This window comes from Dendropsophus ebraccatus, chromosome 5, assembly GCF_027789765.1.
Source record: "Dendropsophus ebraccatus isolate aDenEbr1 chromosome 5, aDenEbr1.pat, whole genome shotgun sequence".
NCBI classification, from domain to species: domain Eukaryota; kingdom Metazoa; phylum Chordata; class Amphibia; order Anura; family Hylidae; genus Dendropsophus; species Dendropsophus ebraccatus.
This window is the reverse complement of record NC_091458.1, coordinates 43,347,826-43,361,927: the sequence shown is the minus strand read 5'-3', so window position 1 is coordinate 43,361,927 and position 14,102 is coordinate 43,347,826. Positions and strand designations below refer to the sequence as shown.

The 14,102-nt window shown below is 42.4% G+C and overlaps 1 protein-coding gene across 1 annotated transcript in view; it reads left to right on the top strand.

The window, feature by feature from the left end:
• FOXO1 (forkhead box O1) overlaps positions 1-11,887 on the top strand; it is a 49,837-nt gene extending 37,950 nt beyond the window's left edge. Inside the window, exons 2-3 of the mRNA XM_069969954.1 lie at positions 1,794-3,113; positions 7,276-11,887. Coding sequence (XP_069826055.1) covers positions 1,794-3,101 — 1,308 coding nt within the window. The 3' untranslated portion in view covers positions 3,102-3,113; positions 7,276-11,887. The remainder of the gene's footprint in view (positions 1-1,793; positions 3,114-7,275) is intronic.
• Positions 11,888-14,102: the final 2,215 nt, after the last annotated feature.

Sequence of the window (14,102 nt, the reverse complement as noted above, 5' to 3'; positions counted from 1 at the left end):
GTATGCATAGTGCCCAGCTTTGTGATTTACTGTATGCATAGTGCCCAGCTTTGTGATTTACTGTATGCATAGTGCCCAGCATTGTGATTTACTGTATGCATAGTGCCCAGCATTGTGATTTACTGTATGCACAGTGCCCAGCATTTATGCAACATACGTCTAGTGCGCAGCCTGATGTACATGTTTAGTTCCCACCTAGGTGTCATCTATGTGTAATGCCTAGCTTAGTATATGTGATATATGAGAAGTGCTCAACTTGGTATATGCTGTGAACGTGTAGTCTTTAGTATGGTGTGTTTGTGTGTGTGTGTGTGTGTGTTGGAGTGACATACACGTAGTTCCCCTCTTGGTATATGCTATGTATGTGTAGTGTCCGGCTTATTGTGATGTATATGTAGTACCCAGCTTGATATGACATATACGTAGTTTCCCTCTTGGTATATGCTATGTATGTGTTGTGCCCAGGTTGATGTATGTCTACCTGTATTCTGGTATGGTACCAGTTGTATGGCCATTACAATGATATAAAACCTTGGATAATTTTAATAACTGTAAAAACAGGAATCTGTGTAATGAGCCAAGCAGACGCTTTCCTGTTAGGAAATTAAGCTTTTCCCCCCTCCAAAATAATTTTCTTTTTTGGCTGCGGAGTTAATGTGTGACCCCAGATGTCCTTGCTGTAGTAACTGTGGTTGAGGACACTGGATGTGTAATTGTCAGAGAGACAATGGTGCAATCCCAGAGGTGGTATATCCATCCGCACTCCGCGTCTGATCTTCTCGGTGCCCTGTCAGGATAGTCAGCGGTATATACTATCGTCTTAGTTATTAAGAAAAGTGTAGCAGAAACTTCTCAGTCTATAGATTCCTACTCTACTTTACGTAAGTGTCAGAAAGTTGACTTCTTCCTCTTCAAGGTGGCTGAGTCAGCTTTTCTGTATTGCCACCGATTGCCACAGCTCCAGCATGAGAAACCTGTAGTGACCCAACCAGGACTGTTACAATGAGCCGACACTTGGATTTCTTGCAGATTTGCATTGTAGGAAATGTAGTAAGTATTGCAACACCTAGAGGGTCGCATGTTGGACACCAATGGTCTAATGGATGGAGTTGTTGTAATGAGAGATTCTTAAGAGGGGATATATACAGGCTGCTTTCAAAAACTGCACCACACCTGTCGTAAGGTTGTGTGTGGTATTAAAAGTCAGCTCCATTCACTTTAATGGAAGTAAACTTCAAACCCCACACCTAAACTGGAGACTAGAATGGTGCAATTTCTGAAATGAAGCGGCTATGTTTTTCTAAGACTGGGGCAGCAGCTTGGCATTGATGATGGTGGACTGTATGAACAAGATCCATTCTTGGCCTTTAGCTGATCCTTCTATTAATAGTCCTGGTTTACCTTACACTGATTCCACAATTGTTCAGTGCCCCAATATATTCTGCATCTCAAAGTACTGAAGTTCATGGACTTTTGTAGAATGGATTGTATATTTGTATAGAGGGTATGCTATGACCGTCATTTCACTGCTTTATTTTATTATATACAAAGAATGTCATGGTACCATAAGAAATTTCACTAAAGAGCCCCTTGACACATAAAGGCACAAGGCTACAGGATCCGTGTTTCTACACACAAGCCAAGGTGAATTGACTTCACAGCTCTATATGAATACTTAAAGGATTCATAGGGAACAATAAAGTGAAAGTATTACTCATATAGTAAGCAATGAGGCTAATGTACTACATCCTACAGAGCCATATATTCATTTTTATGTGCTTTATGTCTTACAGAATTCCATTCGGCACAATCTGTCCCTTCACAGCAAATTTGTGCGGGTGCAGAACGAAGGGACTGGTAAGAGTTCATGGTGGATCCTAAATCCAGAAGGTGGAAAGAATGGTAAATCCCCCAGAAGACGAGCCGCCTCTATGGATAACAACAGCAAGTTTGCAAAAAGCAGAGGAAGAGCTGCTAAGAAAAAGGCCTCTCTACAGCCAGGCCAAGAAGGCAGCGGCGATAGTCCTGGCTCACAGTTCCCGAAGTGGCCGGGAAGCCCTAGTTCACACAGCAATGACGACTTTGAAGCTTGGAACACATTTCGTCCAAGAACCAGTTCCAATGCAAGCTCCATCATGCCGGAGGAAGAAGACCTTGGAGATGCTGATGTACACAGTCTTGTATATCCTCCTTCTTCTACTAAATTGGCATCTACTTTGCCAAGTCTATCAGAGATTGGAAACTCTGAGAATATGGAGAATCTTCTAGATAATCTGAATCTTCTATCCCCAAACACCTCATTGACTGTCTCCACGCAGTCCTCACCCGCCTCAATGATGCAGCAGCAATCTGGGTATTTATTCACCTCACCAGACACAAGTATGAGCCCACCCGATCCAGAGTTCAGAAAATATACATATGCTCAAGCCGGCATGAATTCCATATCACAGATGTCTATGCAAAGTGTCCCAGACAGTAAACAGGCCTATAGGGCTGTGGGCCCATACAATGTTCCAGCCGGACTTCTGAAGGAACTGCTTACTACAGATTCCCCACCACATAATGATTTGTTGGCCTCAGAGCCCGTGGTCTCTCAAGGCAATGGTAGGGTTCTAAGTCAGAATGTGTTGATGGCATCCAATTCTGGCATGTCTGCATACGGCACCCAGCCACCCCACAGCAAAATGAACACCATTCCCCATACACATCAACATACTCAGCAGCCCTCCATGAATGGTCGTGCCTTGCCCCATGTTGGGAGTACCATGACTCACACTGCTGGCATCAGCCGTCTATCAACGGTGAAAACTTCATTACAAGTGCCTATGTCTCAGCCCCTTCAAATGCCCAGTATGGGTTCTTATCCCATGCATAGCTGTAATGGCTACGGCAGAGTTGGCATAGTCTCCATCCACCAGGAGATGCTGCCTAGTGACTTGGATGACATGTTCGTTGAACGCTTGGACTGTGACATGGAGTCCATTATTCGGAATGACCTCATGGAAGATGGAGAAGCAGATTTTAACTTTGATAGCCTATTATCAAACCAAAGCTTTCCTCACAGTGTCACAACTACCACACACAGCTGGGTATCGGGATAGAAACAAACAGTTGTAAGTATGTGACATGTATGGCAGTATTTAAGGGGTTATCCCAAGATCAAAAGTATTCCCCCTATCCAGAGGATAGGGAATAAGCCCCTGGGGGTCCCAGTGGTGAGAACTTCACCAATTCTGGCAACAGAGGTCTTTGTCCCCGGACTGAATGGAGCAGCCAGTGCTCATTTCATACTCTATGGGGCTTCTGAACATTGCTGAATACAGTGTTTAGAGGCCCCATAGAGAATAAATGCAGCATTGTTGGTGCATGAACATTAATTTGGGGCACTGACCTCCGTTATTAGGATTGGTGAATGTCCCTTTCGTCAGAACCCCCTACCAGTCAGCTTGATATCCCCAGTACTGTGGATCTTGGATTAACCCTCTTTTAATTTGTACATTTTATACGATTTTTTTTTTTTCACAGCTGTTTTAAAGACTGCATGAATAAAGCTTAAAATATGTATTCACATTCAGATCTTACAGTATTCCAAAAATCTGGAAGAATTACTTATATACGGCCTGCATACGAATTAGAGAATTGTCATCCGATTTTGATGGCACTGTCTCTCTAATGTGTATGGTGGTCTCTCAAATCTTGGCTTTCCGGGAAGGACCCAGCCAATGGGTGGCTCTTGTAAGGTAACCACCAAAACCACCTAGCCAGAATCCTGCTCCACACTGATGAGGGGCAACACCCCGAAACAGCTGTATGTAGATGGATACCTGGCCTTGGTTTTTCCCTTGTCATTACATTGACTTATAGGGCCACTTAATATGGTGGTTTCGGTGGTTTCCTTACAGGAGCCACCCCTTGGCTGGGTCCTTTCCGGAGGGATATCTGGCTAGTCCTGTGTTTCGAGACTCTTTGATGAGGCTCCATGGACTCTTCTTTTGCAAATCTTGGCTTTGTTTTATCTACCTGTTCAAAAGAAACTTTCAGCTAGGAAAGACGTCCCAAACTGCTTGTGTCTACATAACTATGTAAGCAGTGAGACATAACCTAACTGTAATTGTCAGACGCTGCAGTCACCTAAGAAAAATACGAAAATAAATTATTGCTGCTCTGGAGTGTCATAGAGGTGTGGACAGTGCCCTGTAGGGCTTTGACCACACTTCTGACACTTTTAAAGCAATAACTAATACTCAGGTGATTGAAGCCTCGGACAACTACAATAGAGAAATGGATAGACTCGCTGCTTACATAGCTCTGTATACATTAGAGTTGTGTAACTTGAGCATACTTGAGTCTGCTCATTTTGCTTCTGAATACTGGTGGCTGAAGGAGTTGGATGCAGCCCTAGGGAGTCCAGGAAAGCATGGATACAGCCTATGGCTCTATCCATGCTTTCCAGGCAGCCTTAGGGCAGAATCCGGAAAAGGATTAGAGCGGCACTCTGTGTATATAGGTGGTGCACAAGGAAAAGAACGTAGTCCCAGTACAGTAATTCAGAAGAAAATCCCGGCACTCACCACCTTCATTATCATGCAATTTGATTCCGTTCCATAAACTGCATCAGTGTGAACAGCAGAACGCGTTTTGGCCATTTGCCTTCTTCAACTGCTTAAAGGCACTTGACGAAGGCAATCGGCTGAAACTAGAGATGAGAGAACCTCGAGCATGCTCGACTCCATCTGAACCCGATCGTTCGGCATTTGATTAGCGGTGGCTGCTGAAGTTGGATAAAGCTCTAAGGTTGTCTGGAAAACATGGATACAGCCAATAACTATATCCATGTTTTCCACATAGCCTTAGGGCTTTATCCAACTTCAGCAGCCACCGCTAATCAAATGCCGAACGATCGGGTTCGGATGGACTCGAGCATGCTCGAGGTTCTCTCATCTCTAGTTGAACCAAATAAAATTGCATGATGATGATGAAAGTGGTGAGTGCCGCCAGGATTTTCTTCTCAATTAGGGCAGAATAAAACTTCAGCCACCCATAATCAAATGCTGAACAACTGGACTCGAGCATGCTCAAAATGCACTCATCTCTAGTAGTCTTTTCCAGCAGACAACTTTGCGTTAAACCAGGGTGCAGGTGTATGGATTTCAAGGGAAAAAAAGTATCAGTTTTTAAGCTTTCTTATATACCCTGAAATGTTTGTATCTTTTGCTGTGTCTGTGTGTATATATATATATATATATATATATATATATATATATATATATATATATATATATATATATATATATATATATATATAATATTTATTATATGAATTCTGTATATATAGGAATTCAGTTCCAAGAATTGTTCATATTAGGGAACTGCTGTATATTTAGTGGAGTATCCTATAGTCTATAAGTAAACCTATTCTTCAGACAGTTCATGCATCCAATCCCAAACTTGCTTGGCTCTTCTTGGCTCTTTTTTTATCATCCCATTTAAGAGCTAGCCTGAAGACCAAAAGTTGCTCTGCACCTGCAGAAAGTGTCTACAATACAATGGCTTATAACTAAAAAAAGAGGCGGTATGATAATAACACCCCAAACAACCTTGTGTTTAATTAGCTATGAAGCCGTAGTGACCACTCCTCTATGAATCACACCTTTTCCAGTGATACAGGCCTGCATCATAGCAGTATATGCAGTTCCTTATGTATTACCTGTGCCTGTAGTTTTTCTGTCAACCTAACAGTGTTAATACTTTTGATTTATAGTTTTATACTATAATAGGCTGGTTGTATTTTCCATTCATATTAATAGCTGCCTTCACAATCCCAGTTATTGCCATTGGAAGCAGGCATCCAATTATCTACATTGTGAGCCAGGTGCCCTCATATATTATATTTCCCACAATACACTGCTCTCAAGTATTACCCATTTTGTGGGGTTTTGGCTGGGGGATCTTCAAAGTTTGCTGGTTTCCTGCAAGCAGCAGCCTCTTACCCACAGACTTTGTAGAAATGTGCTCATTGAGATTGGGTGTGGTGACTGCATGCTAAACAGTGTATACGGCTGTTATATACGTGTTTTCCAGAATAAGAACAAAGCCCTTCTTTCTTCTCAGGAATGATACCACTCTTAGGGCCCTATTACAGGGAGCAATAATCATCCGAATCAGGCCGATTATTGCTCCATGTAATAGAGAGAACAATCAGCCAATGAAACGATCATCATCACATTCCCTGGTGCCTTCTGTTCCCTTCTGCTCCAGTCGGTGTAGCTGCAGCTCTATCTATTCCGGTCTCTGCACTGACAGGCCGCTCAGCCAATCACTGGCTAAGACAAGACCACAGCCAGTGATTGGCTGAGCAGCCTGTCAGTGCAGAGACCAGAATAGGCTCGAGGACATCAGGGAACATGGTAAGGTAAGTACTTTCTTATTTTCCACTTCAGTTAAAGGGGTAGTGCGGTGGTAAAGAATTATTCACAGAATAACACACCTTACAAAGTTATACAACTTTGTAATGTATGTTATATCTGTGAATGGCCCCTTTCCCAGTGTCCCACCACCCCCACCCGTCACGTGCCGACCCCTGTCCCCGATCCTCAGTCAGTGACGTCTTCTTCAGATGGCCGGCGAACAGCTCCGACTGTCCCGAATGCCGCCCGCCCTCTGCAGCGTCATCTGATGCTCAGCCGCGATTGGCTGAGCATAACTGTGCTCAGCCAATCGCGGATGAGCACAGTTATGACGCGGCAGAGGGGGAACAGCGGCAGCGATTTGGCCGGCCAAAGATGATGTTTGGCACAAGATGGAGGACATGCGCGACACAGATCAGGTAATGTATAATGCACCAACACTTCCGGGTACACGTGCGGGGGTGGTCGGACACGGGGAGGGGGGGCCATTCACAGACATAACATACATTACAAAGTTGTATAACTTTGTAATGTGTGTCAGTTTGTGAATAATTCTTTACCGCCACACTACTTTATGATCGGGCCGTGTAATAGGACCCTTATCCATAAGCTGTATGTGATATTACAGCTCGAATGGAGAATACTGGATACAGCCTATGGACAAGAGTGCTACTTTGATGCAAAAGGCAGGCCTGTTCACTAATGTGTATGGTAAGGAGTAAAGAAAGGGGCAGGCTGGATGGATCAGGTGGTCTTTTTCAGTGATGCCATTTAGAAGTATACAAGAAAGTCAATTTGTCAGAGATTGTTCATGTCTATAAAAGAACTTCTTAGACTCCTAAACTAATAATCTTTATATTTTTGGCAGCATTACCCTAAAGGACAGCGGAAGAAACCTCCAAAGATGCTCTTCTCTGGCCTGTTATACATCATGCCCGAAGAAATCCGGTTGTGTCCCAGTGTATGCCAGTTCCATGCTGCTCCTGGACCTCTCTCTTTATGAAGTGCCAAACTGACTAAAAAAAAAGAAATCTGCTGGGGGGAAAAAAAAACAGCTCACGTTGTCGTTGCCATTCGGGTGCTTGTATAAGCAGTAAAGAAATGATGACTTTATGGTGTTGTGTACCCGCTTCTTTGCTCTAGGTGCTTGCTGTGGATGTGAGATCCGGCTCAGCAATGGGACTTTTACATTTTTTTTTCAAGACTGGAAGCTACATAAGTCCCTAATGCACTAAATGATCTAACAAGAAGTATAAAGAGCTATCGCCAGCAAATTCTTTTTTAATGCTATTTGTCTCTTTGGTAACTGCCAAATGTATGTTTAGCGGCAACAGTCTAATTTATTTACATTCCTAACCAATAGGGAGTCTCCCTGTTATTGGACCAACATATACATAATCCAGGGTTGGTGCTAGTATTTTATTAAAAAAAGAAAAGAAAACAAAAAATATAAGTTATCTGCCCTACAAATTTTCAAGAAATTTTGAGAGAAAAAAAGTAAAAAAAAGACTGAAATACTTTTATCCATTGCAGAGAGTTGTTTTGAGTCTGCCCATATAATGGTGATAGATGGAGTTGTACCATCACCGTCCTGCCATGACAGAGTTATCTTATCAGGAGTATGGGGAATGAGTCTGCACAGAGATCCATAGCTGCACATTCAAACCCAACAAATATTTTGGAACCGGTTGAAGACTATAGGGGAGATTTATCAAACTGGTATAATGTAGAATTGGCTCAGTTGCCCGTAGCAACCGATCAGAATCTGATAGGTTACTAGAGGCAACTGACCCAGTTTCACTTTACACCATAAATCTCCCCTATGTGTTTCCATGGTAGCAGACTACAAACCAGCTGTGTGTAGTCAGATTTTACATTTCCCCTCCAGTCTTCGGCTTCTTGCTAATATTCATTTGGTAGGTTAGCTATAAATACTCATGGTAGAGGGAATGACTGCATGACCAGACTGTTGTAGTCTGTTACTACAGAGATACATAAATCTGCAAAATATCTTTATATTTGACTTTAGATCCACTAGAAGGAGAGAGAATGAATTGGGAGCAAGTACATTACCTTTAATGCAAAACTCATAAAAGTGTCAATTGGAGCCTGCCATACTCTGTATTTTTGGCTCTTCACTATATAGTGCCTGTATTGTATTGCTCTCTGCCTAAATTCAAGCACATCTTGGAACAGCTTTATGTCGATCCAATTCAAGGGTTTATCCTACAAGCAGTCAACTCTAGAGACAATGGGTTATGTCAGAACTTGTATAAAGAGTGTTTTTAAGATCTCTGTAATTGTTTTATCTTGTTTTTTTATTTTCAGTTAAGGTAAATAATTGTGGATAATCATGTATGTTTGACCTGTGCGGCGTTCTAGAGTCCTCCCATAGCACAGAAGCATTCAGTATTTCATTGTGTGCTTTATACCAGCTTTTGTACCTACAGGATTTGGGTGCTTTTTTTTTTTCCCCCTCCCCCCCCACCAATGTGTTTTGATATTTTCATGAAAGGAAAAATGGAGGAAGTTGTGTAAATAAGAAGTAAATATTTCTTCATTTTTGCCTAAAAGAAATGTATAATTATTTGTATCGCTTGCTTGGGAGAAAATCATGACTTGGCAATTACATGTATAAAGCCCCCTCCACCAAACTTCTATTATAATGAAATCACATCATGGATGGGCCGCCCACTGCCCGCCTGGAGTTGGTAACCTGCAACCTATATGATCCTGGCCAAAAAATGTGTAACTTACAGGCACAATGTTGGCGAAGAAGTGTTTGCCGCCATCTTTTGGGGTGATAGGTTTAATATACAGTGAGTTTGCCTATAGTGAGCGCTAAACAACTAAAAGGAGGTTCCGTGTTGTCTTATATATACAAAGCATCATTATTCCTTATTATGTCTCCATGGTTGGTAATAAAACCTGATTAGGATTAGTTATATGCCGCCTTAAAGGCGACGTATACCTGCAATGTAGAAGTAGTAAACATTTATCCGCCCCCTTGCAGCATTTTTTTTGTTCTGTTCAATCCCAATTAACCCCAATAAAAAGGGTTTTCCGCTCTTATAAAAAGATGCCATATTCTACAGTGTGTCAGCTCTTATATGGGGACCCCCAATGATTGTGCGGCTATAAAAGGGGATGCGCTAAACCAGGACTGTCACCTTCTGAGTCTTCCCTGTGCTAGTTGTGTTTCGAGCCATCCGACTGTGTTGAGAACTGTAGTCAGCCATGGTTATTTAAGCACTGAAACAATCTGTTGAGGAGATGCAGCCCTTTCATTCTCACAATCAATGGAGGGCCCCTTTAATTTTATTTAATGCTGTGGTATAACAGGGTGTTCTTGGACACACTAAACATCCAACATAAGGGTATGTGCACACTACGGAATCCCGACGGAAAACCTGTCGCGGATCCCGTAGTGTGCAAGTACCCTAAGTGCTGATCCTTTTGGGCTTGTTGGGCCTTGGAAAATGGGTTTCTCCACATTTTATGAGCCCTACCAGCCCTTCATCGATGGGATCACTATTACCAGGCCTAATAAGAATGTTTACAACAAGAAAACCACCCGGTTATACTGATCACATGCCATAACCCTCACAGTCAATTTGGACAAAATTGCAAGAATACGTAATCAGTGAGGCTGTAATTATGTAGACCAAGGAAGACGACAAATCTGCGAATGTAGGATCACAGCTGTAAGGAGCTTTTATTGGTTTAATAGCTTAGCTTTGCTAAAACTTCGTAGATATGTTTTTAAAGGTTTTATCCAGAATTCTATAACAGGGTCTCCCTTTCCTCCTCCCCTTCCACAGTAATTGTATTCCATTCTATGGGGTCTGTCTGCTATTGCAGCTCTATTCTCTTGAATAGTTGTGCCCGGCAATACCGGATACCACCCGTAAGAGTGGTGGTGTTTCTAGATAAACAGTAGATCCATATTTCCTAGTTCTGACAAGCCATTTATATTATTACCTTTTCCCTTTTAAAGAGCCAATAATAGTTTATGAATTTTACTACACAGATAAATATATTGACCAAGTGATGAGAGAAGGTGATTGACATCCTGAAGAGTTTTTGGCCTTTCTTAAGACTTAAGGTTCCCAGCTTCTGCCTCTCTAGGTGTTGTCAAACAGTAGCTTGGATCAGGTTGGGGAGAATTGTTGTATAGCAGGTATGGGGAACCTTTGGCCCAAAACTTCAATTCCCATCATTCCTGCCCAAAGTATTAGATTAGTCTGTTCAGGCATAATGGAAACTGTAGTTTTGCAACAGCTGAAGGGCCAAAGGTTCCCCATCCCTGCTGTAAAGTAACCGCACCTAAAATTTGCGAAAAACTTCAAAAAGTTTATAGGTACGTGCCTGTGACCGTCACTATTAGTAATACAGACTCTTCTAATAACTGGAACTGATTTTCTCATACGTATCATGTAAAATGTCTAGCTAACTTGAGGTTTGTGTTTTTGGTAAATGTTCGGGGTAAGATTCTCCCTCCTGTTCAGTAGGTGCTCATTCTCTTCTGCAAAAACACTAACATGGATGCTTAGACATATGACAACAAACTCTCTAAGAAACATGGCCTCCAGCGTGGAAAACCCCGTCTTGTGCCCAAACGTACGGATTGTAAGGATTTATCTATGCAGCTTTTCTCAGCTCCGCCCATGCCGTTCTAATGTTGTGTTCCATTGTCAGTGGAGATGCCTTGTTTTATTAGTACTATGTATAATGTTTAGTTAGGCATATAGCGGTGCAGTTGTTGATGTTTCAGTAAGCTAAGTCCTTGCATTAACGCAAGCTTGTTACGTATGTTAACTTATTATGTGGCCACGTAGCGATCATGCCTGAAGTTCCTCCTGCTTGCGCAGACATTTGTGGCCGTCTCGCCAGTAGTTTGTAACTGGACAACTTTGTATAACGTGCAATATATACCGTAAGCAAGCTGTTAATTTTTGCACCAGCTCACGTGGGCTTCAGTGATGATATCGATGATCGGTGTCTGAGCAGGTTATACTGCTGATCTTTGTCTACAAGGATCTAACTGCTTTAAGACTTTAAGCCTAACTCAACACCTGAAAATTTATATATGATTGGAGTTGAGCACAACGCTACCCTCCCTCCCCCCCCCCCATTCTCCACCACCTGGGATCCACAAAGTAGAGGTCTATGTTGTAGTCTGCAGGATCTTTGCGCTATAAGCCTCGGTTCACACAAGGTGCTTTTTTGCTTCCATGATAAGGCTGCAAGTCCAAGCCCAATTGTGGATGTAAAGACTAGTGTTGAGCAGAGAGGCCTAACTGTTCTGGAACTGTTCTGGAGTGCTCGGCCTTTGACTCCTTGTGGCTGCCAATTGGATGCAGTCCTGACAAACATGGATACAGCCTATAGCCTAACACTACTAAAGATCTGAACTGACTGCTGTCTGTTCAGGTCATCAGACTGGCCTGGACTTAAGACCTTAGTACAGATGGGAAAAAAAATTGCTGTTTCAAAACTACAGTTACCATCATGCCTGGAAAGCTAAAGCCGAAGCTGTCCAGGCATGATGGGAATTGTAGTTTTGCAACAGCTGGAGGGCCGTGAGTTTGACACCTGTAATATAGACTTTTTTTGGGCCATACATTTACAGGAGCCATATTGTGGCATACGGACAAAATCTTTGCCCACAGTTGTGCCAAATATATTATGGTATAATTGTCACGCCTTATGCTACTTACTTTTAATTCTGTGCATTGTTAGTGCATATTAAATATGTAATGAAAGACTGTATGTGAATGAGCCCTAAAGCGGTTTTCGCTACCCTAATTTGTGGGAGCCAATAAGATTTCAACAAAATATCCCCCCACAAGGGCTAGGATACTGTAGAGCCAAAATTCTGTTCGGGAAGAAACGACCCTTTATTTAAATATTCTTTAGGAAATAGATCTAGTATTCCTTACCTGCAGCAGACAGGACCATAGATCTCTTCTTCATAGACCTCAGTAGTAGTGTAGTGTGAAATTGTGCTCAACTTCATTTACAAAAACAAACAAAAACAAAACAATATAGATTTTTATTTAGGCTTTTAAAGGGTTAACACACCCTTTTAAATGTAGGGGGATTCTTCATCGGACCAATCTAAAATCCTATATTTGCACTTGTTAAACCACTGGAAAAAAAAAAAAGTTATCAGTGCATCAGCTGATATTTTATTCATATTTTAGTTATAAAAATTTGTAAAATCCCTTTTTAATTTATGACTGATTTATATTAATTTTACGTTGTATATTCCTTAGAGGCTACACAGTGGTTCATGCAAGCAAAACGACTCTGACACTTGTTTTCCTGTTTTTCTTTTTTTTTTTCTTTTTTAAATCATCCATTCAACATGAAGTCAATAAATCAGCAATATGTGTAATGGTGGCATGTAAAAAAACCTGCTTTCTTTTGTTGTATTGCAGCATTTTCATGTGTTTATTTTTATTTTCTTAACAATTCATGATTCAATATCTGCAGACAAGTGCCTGATGTATTTACAGACACAAGAACAATCTGTTGTATGAAGCCATAAATGTATATAAATTATGCTACAAATGACTGTCCTCTGCTTGTCTCCTGTCTTTATTCTCATCAAGCTAGTACATTAAGAAGCATAATTCACAATATTGCTCCAGAATGGATTCATACGTTCTGTGTTCGCTCTGTAAATCATGGACAGTAAATGCTTGTCTTGGACTGTTTCCCCCCACGGCATGATGTATCAATATCATGGCAGGAGCGGGGAATCCCGCAGCACTCTAAGACAGCCACGTGGCTCAGTCACTACAGTGCCACAAAAGTCTCCTGCATGATATTAAGGGTATATTCACACTGCAGCGAGTATGTAATTCTGGCGCCCTTAACCCCTTCTGCTCCCGGCCGGCTCCCCCGCTGTAAGCATACATTACCTGTCCTCGCTGCACGGGTCCGGCGTCCTGCTCTTCCGCCCGGCCAATCAGTGTGTTGCCCAGCCGCAGCCACTGATTGGCCGGACGGGAGAGCAGGACGCCGGACCCGTGCAGCGAGGGCAGGTAATGTATGCTTACAGCGGGGGAGCCGGACGGGAGCAGAAGGGGTTAAGGGCGGCAGAATTACATACTCTCTGCGGTCGTTCAGACCGCAGCGAGTATATAGTTTGTGGGAACTGCCAGGACCTGCCGGTCTCGCAGCGAGATCCGTTCGTGTGAATATACCCTAAAGGACAACTCCGGCGCTAATGAAAATAAAAAAACTGAACTGAAGCTCCAGTTGGTGTCTTCATTTCTTTCTTTTTTTTTTTTCTTCACTTCCTGGTTTTTCCCATGGTGCACTTTGTCTCCTGTGATGTCTAACTGACTCTGTAGAACTGTTAGATGGCTCACAGCTTGCTCAGCCAATCAGAGCTGAGCAATCTGAGTCATCTGACAAAGGGAGGCCGGCCTAACAGGGCTTAGACCCGCCTCCCTCTAGATGATGTCACTGTCATAAAATGGCTGCCACAGTGCAGCCTGGGGTCAACAGTCATTAGGTAAGAATGAGTTTACTTCACTTCCTGGTGGGGGGGTTGAGGGGGGAAAAGATAGGGAAGGGGGCAGATAGGTAACTGAAGCATATTACAAAGTTATATGTAATGTGTTTCAATAACTGGGAAAAGGCTTTTCACCAGAGTTGTACTTTAATGCATCATGCTATGCG